The 15,298-nt window shown below is 42.3% G+C and overlaps 1 protein-coding gene across 1 annotated transcript in view; it reads right to left on the reverse strand.

Annotated features, from left to right (window-relative positions):
- The window catches only part of wasf1 (WASP family member 1), a gene marked incomplete at its 3' end in the record, with an annotated part of 194,644 nt that overhangs the window by 14,196 nt on the left and 165,150 nt on the right, over positions 1-15,298 (reverse strand). The window contains exons 6-7 of the mRNA XM_080744470.1: positions 15,030-15,113; positions 2,861-2,917 (exon numbers count right to left, since the gene is read on the reverse strand). Of these exons, the coding sequence (XP_080600596.1) occupies positions 2,861-2,917; positions 15,030-15,113 (141 nt within the window). The remainder of the gene's footprint in view (positions 1-2,860; positions 2,918-15,029; positions 15,114-15,298) is intronic.

Raw genomic sequence — 15,298 nt, forward strand, 5'->3', positions numbered from 1 at the left:
CTCAGGACGTTGTGTAAACACAATCCAATAAAAAAATACTAACTTTGAAGCTAAAGAAATAACCGTACTAGAATAAAGTCTATCTACTCTGTTAGTTATGAGAGGGACCGCAAAATCTAGCAACAGGGGCAGCCGAAATCTAGCAACAGGGGCAGCAATGAAAAAAATGGACTAAAGCAGGTATGAAGGGGGATGATAAAAGGCAGATTTAACCCTATATGTGTTTTGGTCTGAACGACTCCTTTAACTCTGACAGTGTACAAATGGAACCAAATGGACCCCGTTGAGCAGCAGCTGCTCCAGAGAATTGTGACTGGGGGGGGGAGGGGCGCTATGGGGGAGCTGGCTTTTTTAGAGGAGGGGCGAATTAATTTTGGCAACAAACATTAATGAATACTACTAATATGACAAACGAGATTCACTCGCTTGGGGTATGAATAACTGAACAGATCAGATTTTCCAGCTCCAAATCTGAGGACTATAGGTGATCGGATTAGGTTTTTGTGAGGCTGAAGATACTTTCCAGCATAAAAAGTATGATTTTATAGTATGGTTTACAGTCAAGTCTTTCACATATTCATATATATTTTATTAATTTATTCCTTAAATATTTTTTCGTCAGAATTGGTTTTGTGGGGTGGGAGGGCTTAGGGGGTGCTAAGCCATTTGGTTCCATTTGTACACTGTCTGACTTGTATGGGTCTATTTAGACCCCCCTAAAGGAACCCACAGATTCCATGGAATCCACTTTGAGAAACACTGCTGTATGACATAAATATCAATAATAAAATGACTGTAATCTGCCTACTGTGCCTATCCGGAGAGTTCATTTATCTCTAAGATACACTCTGGATTTTGCTGTGTTGGAAAAGGCGAGAGACAGGCGTTTCACAACTATCCTGTAGCCAAGGGGTTCCCGAACCTTTTTAGCTTGTTGTACAAAAACACATTAGGAATTAATCATTTAGGCCCTATTTAAAAATGAATGGAAAACTGCCAAGCTCACAATGTGTCACAATGCGACATGTTGTGAGCTTGTAGATCAGCTGTTTTCAAAATTTATTTTTGGTTTGGAAATTCCGGAACAAATTATGTAAATCATTTCCTATGTTATAGGTTTCTAATTTTCTATTCAGGAAACTTCTGGAAATCTTAAACAATGAGAGAAAGAATGGTGTGCGACCCCAAAAAAATGACCCTACATTTGGGAAACAGTGCAGTAGACTGCAGTTTAAATACACACACACATAAGGTTATGTCTCCTCTTTCAGTGCAAAATCTTGATTTTGCATTTTTTTTGGGCAGCAGTATAGCTGTTGTCATAGCGACAACTCTCCTCAGAAGATTATTTTGTCTTTTTGTGTGAATTTTAGACGAGGCTGTATGGAATATTTACAAGGCCCTTTGAAGAGAGAAATCAACGCTGCTGTTGAAAGAGCATAATATCTACAGTAGCTACACTAGGAACGTCTCCCCTCAACACACACATTACAGTAAGTCTGGGAACAGGGAACACCGCTAGACCCACCTACAGTACATAATAATAATAATAATAATAACCTACAGTACATAATAATAATAATAATAATAATAATAATAATAACCTACAGTACATGCCAAAAGTCATACTGTGGTCACAACACTACATACTGTACTGTAGTCAGCCCTGCTCTGCTGTCGAGGGCCATCCGCACACCAAGAATGACGACTATCACGATGATAACTATACACAATTTGTTGGGGATCAGTAGCTCTGCACATTTTTTTTTTTGGCAAATGTTCGGCCCCAGGATCATGGATATTAGCCCTATTCACGACCCGCCCACTCAGCATCCCCCGGGTGCTGAAGTCCCGTTTTAAAGGGGAAAATCCTACTATAAGCCTATAGAGTTAGCACAGAAATCGCAAATTTAATGCAATTTCCGAATAGTAAAGTATAAAATATGGCTAGCATGATCAATAACACAAGATAGTAAACGGCACAAAGCATTATAATTTACTTTACTGTTAGAAATAACGATTTGTTGGCTTTAAGTCCAGCTATTTCTGTTATGTTTCCCCTTCTAAATTGAAGTCAGCACCCAGGGGATACTGAGAAACGGAAGTAGGTGGGCGGGCCGTGAATAGGGCTAATTGGGGATATTTTAATTATCGCGATACTATCGTAAATCGCAATATCTTTGGTCACAATAATCACGACATGAGATGTTGATATCGTCCCATCCCTTGGGACACTGCCACAGCTATCACGGGGCAGCACGTTCGAAAATATAAAAAAAAAGATTACGTTTCATAATGTGTTTCTATTAAAAAAGGACCACAAAAAGCGTAAAATAATGATAAAATAATCATTTTGGCCATTGTCAGGCTGACTTTGTTTCTATCCCTCTTCTATACTTTTATATGGATTGATAAGAGATGTAAACAAAGTCAGTCTGACAATGGCCAAAATGATTATTTTATCATTATTTTATGCTTTTTGTGGTCATTTTTGAATAGAAACACATATGATATGAACATTTTCGAAACATTTTTATTTTAGCGTTTGTTTTTCAAGAAAAAGTTGACTATAGCTCCTTTAAGCAACACTGTCGTTCATCGGTGAGGACGGCTGCTCTCATCATCATCTCTACGGTTAGTTAACGGAACAGTTATCAGTCTTGGTGCGGGGGGGGGAACCCTTTACTTTAGCAGAGCAACGCTAGGCTTTTAGCCAGAAAAGATCACACATTAGTCTAGTGGTCAAGCACATTCCCTGTAGTGTCCCAGACCCTAACAAAAACACACACACAGAACAAAATCACACACAGTAATTGTTTTGTATTTTGTGGTAGATAAATCGCTGGGGTTTTTCACATACCTGCCCTGGAAGGTCTAAGTACCTATAGACCTGATCATACATGCGTGGGTCCTGTAACTACAAACACAAAAACAAAAACAAAAAAAGCACAAGAGAAGCACCGGGGGGGGCACAACATTAACAGGGCACACAGAGTGTGGGCTCACAGTCACAGCCAACAAGAGGACAGAACACTGGGGAGTGGAGGAATGTGCAGGGGCGTCGCACCGAATTCTGGGCCCTGGGTACAAGGATTCACTTCAATTATGTTGTGCTTTAACTATTGAAAAATAGCAGATCTACAAGCTCACAGCGCGGAACTCGAGCTTGTAGATCTGCTATTTTTGAAAAGTCGTGAAAATGTGTGCAAGTCTTTGAATATTTCAAATCCTTGGAAGGTTTTTTGAAAAGCCTATGTTTCTATGTGAGTGGTGCTCAAACCTTTTCATGTCAAGGACACCCAAAATGATATGTATTTGGCCACGGACTCCCCATCTCAAAATATTTAGTTCCAGGGACCCCCCCCCCCCCCCCCCCAGATAATTTTAGTTACAAATGTTCGCTTAAAAAATACATATATTCAAAGATTTGCACACATTTCCACGACTTTAAAAGAATAGCAGATCTAGAAGCTCGCAGCGCGGCATTCTGTGCCGCGTGCGCGCTTGTAGATGTGCTATTTTTCAATAGTTAAAGTATAAAATCACGAAGGCCCCTCCGCCTTGGGCCCTAGTAACTCAGTCCCACTTTCCCCTCCCTTGTGACACTCCTGATGTGTGTGCTCATGTGTATGTGCGTGTGTGCTTATGTGTGTGTGTGTGTGCTTATGTGTGTGTGTGTGTGTGTGTGTGTGTGTGTGTGTGTGTGTGTGTGTGTGTGTGTGTGTGTGTGCTTATGTGTGTGTGCTTATGTGTGTGTGCTTATGTGTGTGAGGGACAAAGGGGGAGAAAAGTGCTGTGACAGAAAAATTACAGCATGCACCGCTGTGGGGGGGGGAGGGGGGGGGGGACACACACGTCACAGCACTCGACAGGACATCATGGGACGACGCTCAAACATTTCATTCAAGCCCCATTTCAAAATCAGTGAAACAAGAACCGATCCACACGCCTCACGACGCCTCACGATGCGACGCGTCGTGAGCTTGTGGATCGTGGGTTTCTTTTTTCTCTGTGTGACAAGCTGTTGAACATTTTCGAACATTTTTTGGTGGTTAAAAACACACAGAGGTACAGCAACAACAACAGCCAAGCTCTGAAACACACACACACGCACACGCACACGCACACACACACACACACACACACACACACACACACACACACACACACACACACACACACACACACAGAAAGGAGAGGAAAGGCATAGAAAGCAGAGGAAACATGGGTACAGGTATTGAGGAGAGGACCTCGACAATAGAAGAGGAGGACGCGCTACAAAGACACCTTTCTAGAAGCCACTGGAGAAACAAGCATTCCAACACAGTGCAACCCCCAGTGAGCTGGAACCACTTTAAGCATTGTTTTATGCATTTAACTATCGAAAAATAGCAGTTCTACAAGCTCGCAGCCGCGGCACCGAGTGCTGCACTGCGAGCTTGTAGAACTGCTATTTATTTATTTATGTTTTGCCCCCAGAAGCAAATACTCAAATATTTGCTTCTGGGGGGGTCCCTGGAACAACATATCTTGAGATGGGGGTCCGCGGCCAAATGTCATGTAATTTTGGAGGTCCTTGACATGAAAACGTTTAGAACCGAACTGATTTAGAAGAAGGATTTAGAGGACATTTTATGGAATTGGGTCAAAAATATCTGCGGATTGCACACACGTTCACGATTTTTCAAAAATAGCAGATCTACAAACTCGCAGCGCGGCACCAAGTGCTGCGCTGCGAGCTTGTAGATCTGCTATTTTTTATAGTTGAAGCATAGAATAATGGTTAAAGTGCGTTCCAGGTGTAAATGAACTCCTTTTACTCAAGCGTTTTAAAAAGTAGCAACAGACTGAGCAGAGGGTTTCACTGGGAGTGAGCAGCACACAGCAGAAGACATGGCAGGCCAGAACACAGGTGTTGGGAGAGACAACAAACAGAGTCATATAAAATGTATACATCACACAAACCTTGCACAAAACAACAGCAGCTAAAACAGCTTTGCGCACACAGTGCAAAATCCTGAGTGTTCGTTTTAACTCTGAAAGGGTTCATTCAAGTTAAAACAACACTCTGTATTTTACTGCAGTACTGCGTACCCATTAAACATTCTGGACAAAAACATGTTCTAGAAAATTCAATAACTCAAAACACACACTGTATGATTTTCTCAGACTCAAACCATCACATCAACAGGGATCCCTTGTCAGTCCCATTCCTGTTAGTAAGTGCTGAAATGAACGCAGGTTGTATGTATGTATGTACAGTAAGTGCATGCGTGTGTGCGTGTGTCTCTGTCTGCTGAATAGGGTTTTCCTGGCAGGAATGAAAGGCTCCTCAAACACTGACACAAACCATCTCCTGTGAGGTGAAATCTCGCTCTTTCGAACGACCGTCATTTCCACAACGGAGCGTCGGGAGGGTTAGCGACTCACCCCACGGAGGTTAGGGTTAGGGTAAGGGTTAGGTTTGGGTGTCGTAACAGCAAAACACTCCCCTCCTGAGAACTTCAAGTATTTCCCGTGGGGAACAGGGGTCCATGCAGGCCTACACTTGACCCTACCATTTGGCATCCAGGTCCAATCAGTGAGCTTGATTTTGTGAAATATTGTCATAAATAAATAGGCAATCAAAATAAAATAAAAAATAATGCTGGGACTTAACCTAACCCTAACCCTAACTGATTAATTGCGATTAATTAATTACAGAAAATTAACGCGATTAAAAAAATTAACGCATTTTAATCGCACTTAGTTTTTGCAACACAGAACCTTCAGTTTCAGGCATACCGATCATAGCGATGCACCAACCAAGAAGAGACAACAAACGCAAAAGGAGAAGTAGCCGATCAGAGCGCTTTGCTTGGCCCAGTGGATGCGAAATTTAGATTAAAAAAACTCAATCGTTGATTCACTTGTACAACAAAATGTGTTTTACTTGAAAAAAAATGCTTCTCAGGTCAAATATCAATGTGCGATTAAAATGTGATTAATTGCGATTAATTAATCACAGAGCCTGTAATTAATTAGATTAAAATTTTGAATCGCATCCCAGCCCTAATAAAAATACTAAAAACGTTACTACCAATAAAGCGGTTCTAAATTAGTCTTTATAGAACTAACCTTTTTTATTGTTAAGGTCTTTACACACCGGGGGATGTGACAATTAAACGTTTTGAGCGGCACTCAATAGTTACTAACTTACTATATTCATAGTTGATGCCTCTTTCATACAGGCTGACGGCTTTATTCACAGTGAAAAACAGATCGGTTCGAAAATATATACTTTTGTGTGAATTGATCACCACACACAAAATCCTCCCGCCCCCAGAGAATTCAAACGCTTTTTTTTTTCTTTCTTTTTTTCCAGAATGATATAATCATGAATGTTGGCAGTTAATACAGACATGTTATTTTGTCAGATGATGCACATTGTGGTCGCCTCTTCCTCACAGTACAAGCCATCCACATCCTCCCCATCCATCTGGCTCACAGAACAACAATAAAGCCTGCTTTATACTTGTGCATATCAGGGGCATAGTTCCGCCGATTTAAAACAAATCCAATACGGAACTAAAACTTCCTATGTTTGGCTGCTAGTTGCGCTGTTTTCCCCCCGCGAGGTACCAAAAAGAATTTGTCTACATTGGACCCCATTCGTTTTCCCCTTTGATTTTCTAACCTTAATAAACGTTGTCATAAATACTTTATGGTTCCTGTCGCTAGTGAAAAACTCCCTTTCAATCACCATGATATGCGATTTGAGCAAATATGGTCCCATTTATGTTAAACTTGATGATAAATTTGCGGGGGGAGGGGCCAACTAAGCTGATACCAGCCAGCTGTGTTCTTCTTTGTGTGCTGTATTTCGGGAGGCTCCGACCACATTCTCCCATGTATCCCTGCGGTTCCACGTGACCGTTGGCAGCCAATAGCATTCCTTATGATTCCTGGGGTACCTTTCAAACAATGATGGCGACACCCATATACACAGGACCAAAAAAAAATCATTTTCGCTGCATAGAAAGCAATGGCGTCACACCGTCCATGTTTTTCTACAGTCTATGGTGCATATAGGGACAGGGGCGTCACAAGGGGGGGGGGGGGGGGAGTGGGACTGAGTTACTAGGGCACAAGGTGGAGGGGCCTTCATTATATACAAGCTCACAGCGCGGCACCAAGTGCCGCGCTGCAAGATTGTAGATCTGCTATTTTTGAAAAGTTGTACATTTTGCTTCTGGGGGGTCCCTGGAACTAAATATTTATTTTTGAGATGGGGGTCCGTGGCCAAATACTTTGGGGGTGATTCACATGAAAATGTTTGAGCACCACTGACATAGAAACATAGGTTTTTCAAAAAAAAAGACTATTTTCACAATGTTTCAAAAATAGCAGATCTACAAGCTCGCAGTGCGGCTGTGAGCTTGTATATCTGCTATTTTTCAATAGTTAAAGCACAAAATAATTGAAGTGAATCCTTGTGCCCAGGGCCCAGAATTTGGTGCGACACCCCTGCATGGGGATGGGACCATATAACACATCGTGCGGTGACGTGTTATGAGTAATAATAATAATTGTGATAGAAAAAAACTAGTAGTGTGAACTACTCCTTTAAGGCTTATTTAATAATTCTATGCTCAAAGGTTTAGTGCAAAAATAGCTCACAAAACGGCATGATTTGTTTGCCCTCTCGATTGCTCACATGATTCTTTTTTTATATGTGATTAAATCGATTCATCCGATTAGCTGTCGCACCCCGTTACAGTACACACAGCTACTCAACACAAAAGCACATGCAAGCATGCACGCGCGCGCACACACAGTTATCACCAATTGTTTACTGTTCTCATGCACTGCCCTAGCACATTCGTATTTGAAGCTACTGTATATATTATACTTAACCCATTTACGCATAGAATTACTGAATGCTTTAACTATTGAAAAATAGCAGATATACAAGCTCACAGCGCCTGCAAGCTTGTAGATCTGCTATTTTTGAAAAAAGTTGTGAAAATGTGTGCAAATCTTTGAATATATGCATTTTTAAAGCGAACGTTTGTACCTCAAATTTTGCTTCTGGGGGTGGTCCCTGGAACTAGATATTTTGAGATGGGGGTAAATATCAGTTTGGGGGTCCTTCACATGAAAAGGTTTGAGAACCACTGACATAGTAGTCTCTCAAGAACAGACTAACTGAGCTCCAGTTATGTGAAAAGAACCTTTTCTTTGACGATGGCTGGCCAGATTGCTAACACACTCGGTGCCGCGCTGTGAGCTTGTATATCTGCTATTTTTAAATAGTTAAAGCATAAAATAATAATACACAATACTGTGTACCCGTTCTGAATGGGTTCATACATTTTCCATCATATGTCGTTGTTGCACGAGCAAAATAGCAGATCTACAAGCTCACAATGTGCTGCGATGCTTCAAGTTTTGAGCTAGAAGACTATTCTTGGCCTATGATAACATCGCATGACGAAGTATACCCGTAAATCAGGCTTTAATCGGTAGAAGACAGTGAATGTTGTTTGTTTCCAGCGGAACAGCAGAGCTCGCTACGTTGCTGCACACTGACTGCTACTGTTGTGAAATCACCAGTTCAAACATTGCAGCTTCTTGTCATATCCAGCGTTTCTAAATTGATTAAAATCAAACACACACAACGATGTAATCACAGTCGTCCAATTATGTTTGCACACTGCGAATGTAACTAGTGAAAAAAAAAACTATATTGGGGACTGGTGGGAGGCTTAGCAGAGCATGAATTCAAACCAAAATGATTATAATATTAGATAGGATGCTATCGAACATAATTGTGTTTGTGTCTTATCTCATGGCAGTTGTGTGTTGTTGATTATGAAGATACAGAAAAGAACGCCATGCAACTAAAAGAGCCAAGTCATGACGCCAGATTCATACTCCACTTTTAGAGCCGAATTTATTTCCGTTCTGTTCGGGGAGTCACAAAATCTCGGAGGCACCGAACAGCTGAATTAATGACGATACCCGCCCCCACGACCCTCTGAATGACGTCATATTGTAGTTTGGACAGAGCCGAACCAAAATAAATTCGTCTCTAAAAGTGGAGTCTAAATCGGCCTTAGACGCCACTATCCTCCCAAGCCTGCAAGACAGTGAGATTGTGTGTTCAAAGTGTGTGTTTATCCATTTGTAACGCTCAGCATTAAGTTAACACTGAGGATGCACAGAGCACAATGAACTTTATTAGTCTGTAACCCAGCAAGCACGGTCAGGACCTGGACCAATCAGTGACGTCTCCATTGGGGCCAGATCAGTCAAACCATGACTAGTCAGATCTGGCCTAGAATATCACCTGATTTCAACCAACATAAATCCTAGCTATTTCCAGGGAGGTGTGTGTGTGTGTGTGTGTGTGTGCGTGCGTGCGTGCGTGCGTGCGTGCGTGCGTGCGTGTGTGCGCGCGGGTACACGCACATGCGTGTGTGTGGTATTCATCTCTCATCTGAATGGATCCTGCTGTGTAAGCTCTATGAGTGAGTGTGTGTGTGTGTGTGTGTGTGTGTGTGTGTGTGTGTGTGTGTCTGTGTGTGTGTGAGAGAGAGTGTGTGCATTTGTGCGAGTGTACTGGTGTCATAGTTATGTATTTATGTGGACTTGTCTGTGTGTGTGTGTGTGTGTGTGTGTGTGTGTGTGTGTGTGTGTGTGTGTGTGTGTGTGTGTGTGTGTGTGTGTGTGTGTGTGTGTTGTGTACATGATAAATAGTGAAGCATGCACTGCATGCTTGTAGCTTCTGTTTTGGTGTACGGTTTTATGTCTTTGTGAAATCATCAAAGTGAATGAATGTGTGTGCGTGTGTGTGTGGTGTGCATGCAAGTGTGCACGTGTGTGTGTGTGTGTGTGTGTGTGTGTGTGTGTGTGTGTGTGTGTGTGTGTGTGTGTGTGTGTGTGTGTGTGTTGTATATCGTCACTGTCGGGCAGAAACCTCGTATCTCCAAGTTTCAAATGTGTACGTTTCTTTCCTAAAGTAAAGCCCTGCTTCGCCATACAAGGCCGTCGCACAAAACTAGTGAAAACAGCAGACCTACAAGCACACAGCGCCTCGCAACCGCGAGGCGCTGTGTGCTTGTAGATCGCTTGTTTTCACTAGTTTTAAATCATTTTTTTTAAATGATGAATACAAAAACGAACGGTTTTGGACATGCAAGGTTCCTACCCGGCAACGGCGATATAAAATGTGAGGGACTCAGCAGAAGCGTGGAGGCTGTGGTGCGGTGTGGTAAAACCCCTGGGACCCCCACGGAGCAGACCACCCTGGGGCTGATCACACACACAGCAGCCCCCCCCCCCAACGCTGCAACACACATTACTACTGCTGTGATCCAACAGCGCTGTGTTGTATACACTGGCACAGGGGCGTCAATTGGGTATGGCAGGGGTATGCAGCTGCCATATCCTGGGTCCAGGGGGGGGAAATAAAAGTATAAATCCACGAATGTCTCTTTGTCTATCTGTGCTGGTTATTATGTTGTTAAATTACAGTAAAATAACTACAACTGCAAAATTTAACAACATGGTCACTTTAACAAGGTATTATAATTATATTCTCCACCCTTGTATTCTCCCCATCTTGACAAAATGGTATATTCCCAGGTTCTGCAGGTCAGCTGCGCAGGTGCAATGCATTATTGTTAATTGTGGCACGTTAGTTGCACTTGAACAACCGTTCCAGGCTGCCATATCCAGCCCAAGAAACTGTAGAAACGGGGGAAGAAAAATAAAATGTACTTCTTAAAATAAATGTATCATGCCTGTTGCTAAGGTATGGCAACATGACTGGTGTCAACACCAGTCATGTTGCCATACCTTAGCTTTTTCTGAACTGACGCCACTGCACTGGCACAGTAATTATCTGTGGCTTCTGTTTTCAGACGAGGGCAATTACAGCAAGGTAGGTAATCATCTGAGAATTACTAACGCACAGATTAGCCTCTACGCTGCACAGCGGCGCACATTTTGGCTGGCAGGGAAAAAAGTTCCGCCGCGGTCGATGTTGTGCGCGCGGGCCGAATTATCGTGTAGCCCGGTGGTGAATGATAAAATGTGCTTCATGTGTTTGCGCCATAAGGGAAATGGTAGACGTAGGAAGCTATAGGCAAACGCGAGGCAGGCTGCGATCAAGAGCAGTGCAGCAGAAATGGCAAATCAATGCCGCCGTCGATGATTCTGCAGCTTAATCCAGCATCTATAGCTGTGGAGCTGATTACAGTATGTGTGGTTCCATATTACGATGCAAATCCAATTGATATCTAGCAGTGGTTTCCCAAACCTTTTAGCGCAAACGAGTGAAAATAGCAGATCTACAAGCTCACAACGCGGCGCGAAGTAGATCGGCTATTTGCACTACTTCTTTAAACATTTGTTTTATAATTTATGGAATTTCTTTGATTTAAAATGAATTTATTTTTTTATGTATGAAATAAATACATGAATAAAAAACATTGAATTCATCTCTAATTCATGAAATGTGAATGTTAATAATTTAAAACAAAATGCATGGGAAACAAAAAATATATAAAAGTGATATTTATTTATTTGTGAAAAATTGGTCCGCGGCCCACAAATGGGTCCTGACTGGGAAACAGTGATCTACAGTATGAGAGCACCGATTCTCATGAATGTGAATGAGGAACAACAATCCTAGTGACAGTAGATGAGAGTAGTGTGAGAGTAGAGAGTTATTGTTAGTTTAGGCAGCAAACAGAGGTCTGCAAGGTAAAGAGTGACCACAGAGTCAGAGAGGGCTGCAGCCGTTCCCATTCCCAAGAAACGTGCAATCAAACGCTGCGCTAATCTAACGAGGCAGGACCGAGACACCTTGCTGTTAGTAGAGAGAACGATCAATGGCTGCTTCCCAATTCAAAAGTATTTTTGTACACCTATTTCTTATTCTACCTTACAGATAGTCTGACATAAGGGATAAGGCCAGCTAAAGTTAGAAACTGTATGCTGTTCATCATCTTGTACAGTATGCTAATAAAGTGGAAAGTGGTCAAAAACCACAGTAAAGGAACTAGCCATGATCCTATAGGGAGAAGGAGGGGTGCTTACATACAATGGCAATCACTACCCAAGAAGATCAACAGTACCTGAGACAAATAACAATCTATGTCCATATTTGATATTTTTTTTTAATATAGATATTTTTTGATTTACCAGACTGTAAACCACAAACGAGTCATTTTTTAATCTGTTAAATTGTTAATGCACTCCCCCATCATTTTGTTCAATGGTCTGTTTTAACCCATTCAAGCCGGGTACACATTTTAGTGTATGGGAGGGGCTTACAGTACATGTACAGTATGTATCAACATATTTGTTTTTGTAGGCTAATTTCTGATTTGGGTCTTACTATAGGTTAGGCCTAAATGGGTTAATGTTATCCGCTCCCTTTGACTGCTGAATATTGCTTATACGGACTTATACTGTTGTTCCACAAACTGTTGGAGATATACTGTTTTTCCACTTTCCATAAGTAGTATGTCTTATAATTCCTAATATATATATACCGTAAATCACCAATTAGTAGCCCGGGCGTTTATTTCGCAAAATGGGGTCGGACCCCGGGCGCTTAAAAGGGACCAGGCGGCTATTGGTAACAGGCTTTTATTTATTTTGGCACTGGCCAGCACTGGGCCATTATTTGGTAAATTTTTCTTTCTCAAACTATATAATAGTAATAATAATCTAAATGTTATAATAAATGTTATAATTATTATAATTATTATTTTAATTGTTATGAACACCCAGAAAATAGCACATTGCGATCTATTAGACCAAACCTCATTTCAAAAATATGAAAGCCTTTTAAAAATATATAGGCTATATACTATATTTATACTAAGGGAATCTTTCTCCAAAATAATCTATTACCGCATGCCAGCAAAGACGCATCTAGGTCAAGTTCAACGAGTCAACGACCCAATTAGCGCAGAAGTCCTGCAGCTGGTGCTGGACTGGACTCGCTGACATGACCACTGAACAGCTCCATCCTCACATTAAACCATTATGGTATTGCATTATGATGAAGCTTTCTGCATTCCCCTTGCACCTCAAAATAATGGATTACTTCTTCAAAATGCGGACTGGATAACAAGAGGCAACAACAGTAGGTAATGAGTCATTCTGATCCAGCTGGTCTTTATATTGGCCAGTCTTTCTCCATCACAACGTATTTAAATATTTTTTAAAGTAGCCTATACTCACGCAAACTTTGCATTGTAGCAACGTTTTAGACAGTAATGAATGATGGTCAGTGCGCAGAGAGCAGCAGACTCCGTTTCTTTTTTTCCTCTCTCTTTTTTTGGTGTCCTTTACAATCTGTTCCCCGACGCACAGTGCGTCCTGCGCGTCATGGTAGCGCAGCACTGGGCTGGGCACCATATAGCCTACATTTGGCTTAGAAGTGTCTGTCCACAGGGCTGTGAGCATGTAGATTTGCTGTTTTCGGCGCACTCCACCGTGACCGTCATGCAACATATGACCCGTAGCAACGCACAGCGAGTGCGGTGCGTTGCAACGTGCTGTCACAGCACTGCTGTGAGCTTGTAGATTTGCTGTTTTCAGCGCACCACTGCCATGCAACATAAATGACCAGTTAAGTTAAATAAATAGCAAATAATACCAAACAACCAAACAAATAATAGCCCGGGCTCTTACATAAAACCTAATAAGGATAATATTAATTGCAAATAACGGCCCAGGCGCTTATACGAACCTTGCGCTTATTTGAAACAGGCGTTTAATGCGCAAAATGGGGTCAGACCCCGGGCGGATATATGGGACCCGGCGGCAGTTTGCCACCGGGCGATTAATTGGTGATGAGTTAAAGTTGTACCATGTAACTTTTTTTATAAAACAAATCTTAAAATTGTCCTAACTGTTAAATCGCTAAAGTTTTAGAACACCCACTCCGTTATTTTCAGCTTCTGAAGCCTTCTCTTTATATGTTTTCTTCTTAGCAGTGACAGGGGCGGGATTTCGCGCCAAAATGACGTAATCTGCATCATCTGTATACGTTGTGTATACGTTGCCCAATCACATCGCCGATCATGCACACATGGTACACTACCGGCCAATCACAGCTTATCTGCTCTGGTCTCCAGGAAGCGCCTCCGCTTGGCTACAGTGTTTACCATGGTGAAGGATTTTAACCTCTTAATCCACAAATCCTGGCCAGAAAATTACGTTCTACCATGCGTTCTACCCCTCCACGGATTACTATCGGTCGCGGTGGTTTGCTGGCGCCGCTCCGGTGGTCCGCGGCGGTGGTCCGCGACGACTCCGGCTGAAAAACGGCCGAAAAAAGCAATACCGCTACTGACCACTAGTTGAGCAACTTACACAGTATAGCTTTAAGTAAAACAGTCTAATTCAACAAAATGAGGGGGGAGTGCATTCAGAATTTAACAGATTAAAAACCTGTAGTTTGTGGTGTACAGTCTGGTAAATCAAAAATATATATATTGTCGTTGTCGGTTAGAAACCTTGTATCTCCAAGTTACAAATTTGTAAGTTCTTTTGCAAAGTAAAGCCCTGCTTCATCATACAAGGCCGTCGCACAAAAGTAGTGAAAACAGCAGATCTACAAGCACACAACGCCTCGCGGTGCGAGGCGTTGTGTGCTTGTAGATCGGCTGTTTTCACTAGTTTAAATCATTTTTAAAATGATAAATGCAAACCGAACGGTTTTGGACATACAAGGTTTTCACCCGACAACGACGATATATATCTATATTCAAATTTTTAAAATATGGACTTTATGTGGACTGTTTTTTGTCTCAGGTACTCTACTTTTCCTCAGTCAAGGACTCTGTCCCCCTACTCTCCTTGTCTAGAACTGGGATGCACTCAGGGAAAGGTGAGTTTTTGGAAGGGCAGTTAGTAGCAGAGGTGGTGAGTAGAACAGTCACCCAGAACCAGCCAGAGGGTGAAGCAGAGAGGATGGCAGCAGGCTCTACCCAGAGAGAGGAGAGGAGGGTTGCAGGTCTTACCTCTGAGGGGGTGATGAGGGGAGGAGGGGAGTCAGAGGGCATTCTTACAAGGCCCTCTGGGCACACATGATAAGGCATTTCCAGCTGTACGGAGTCAGACACAACAAGAGAGCCAGAGAGTGAGTGAGAGAGGACCGGAATAACAGTGGCATGGGGGGGGGCATAGGCGATTCTCTCTATCAGACAGACCGAGTACTTCTATTACCTCATGCACGCGCGCACCAGCGCGTGTGCGAAAATAAATGCGGTTTTTAGCAGTTTTGTCCTGT

Source organism: Nannobrachium achirus (assembly GCF_963921795.1).
Source record: "Nannobrachium achirus genome assembly, chromosome: 16".
Lineage (NCBI taxonomy): Eukaryota > Metazoa > Chordata > Actinopteri > Myctophiformes > Myctophidae > Nannobrachium > Nannobrachium achirus.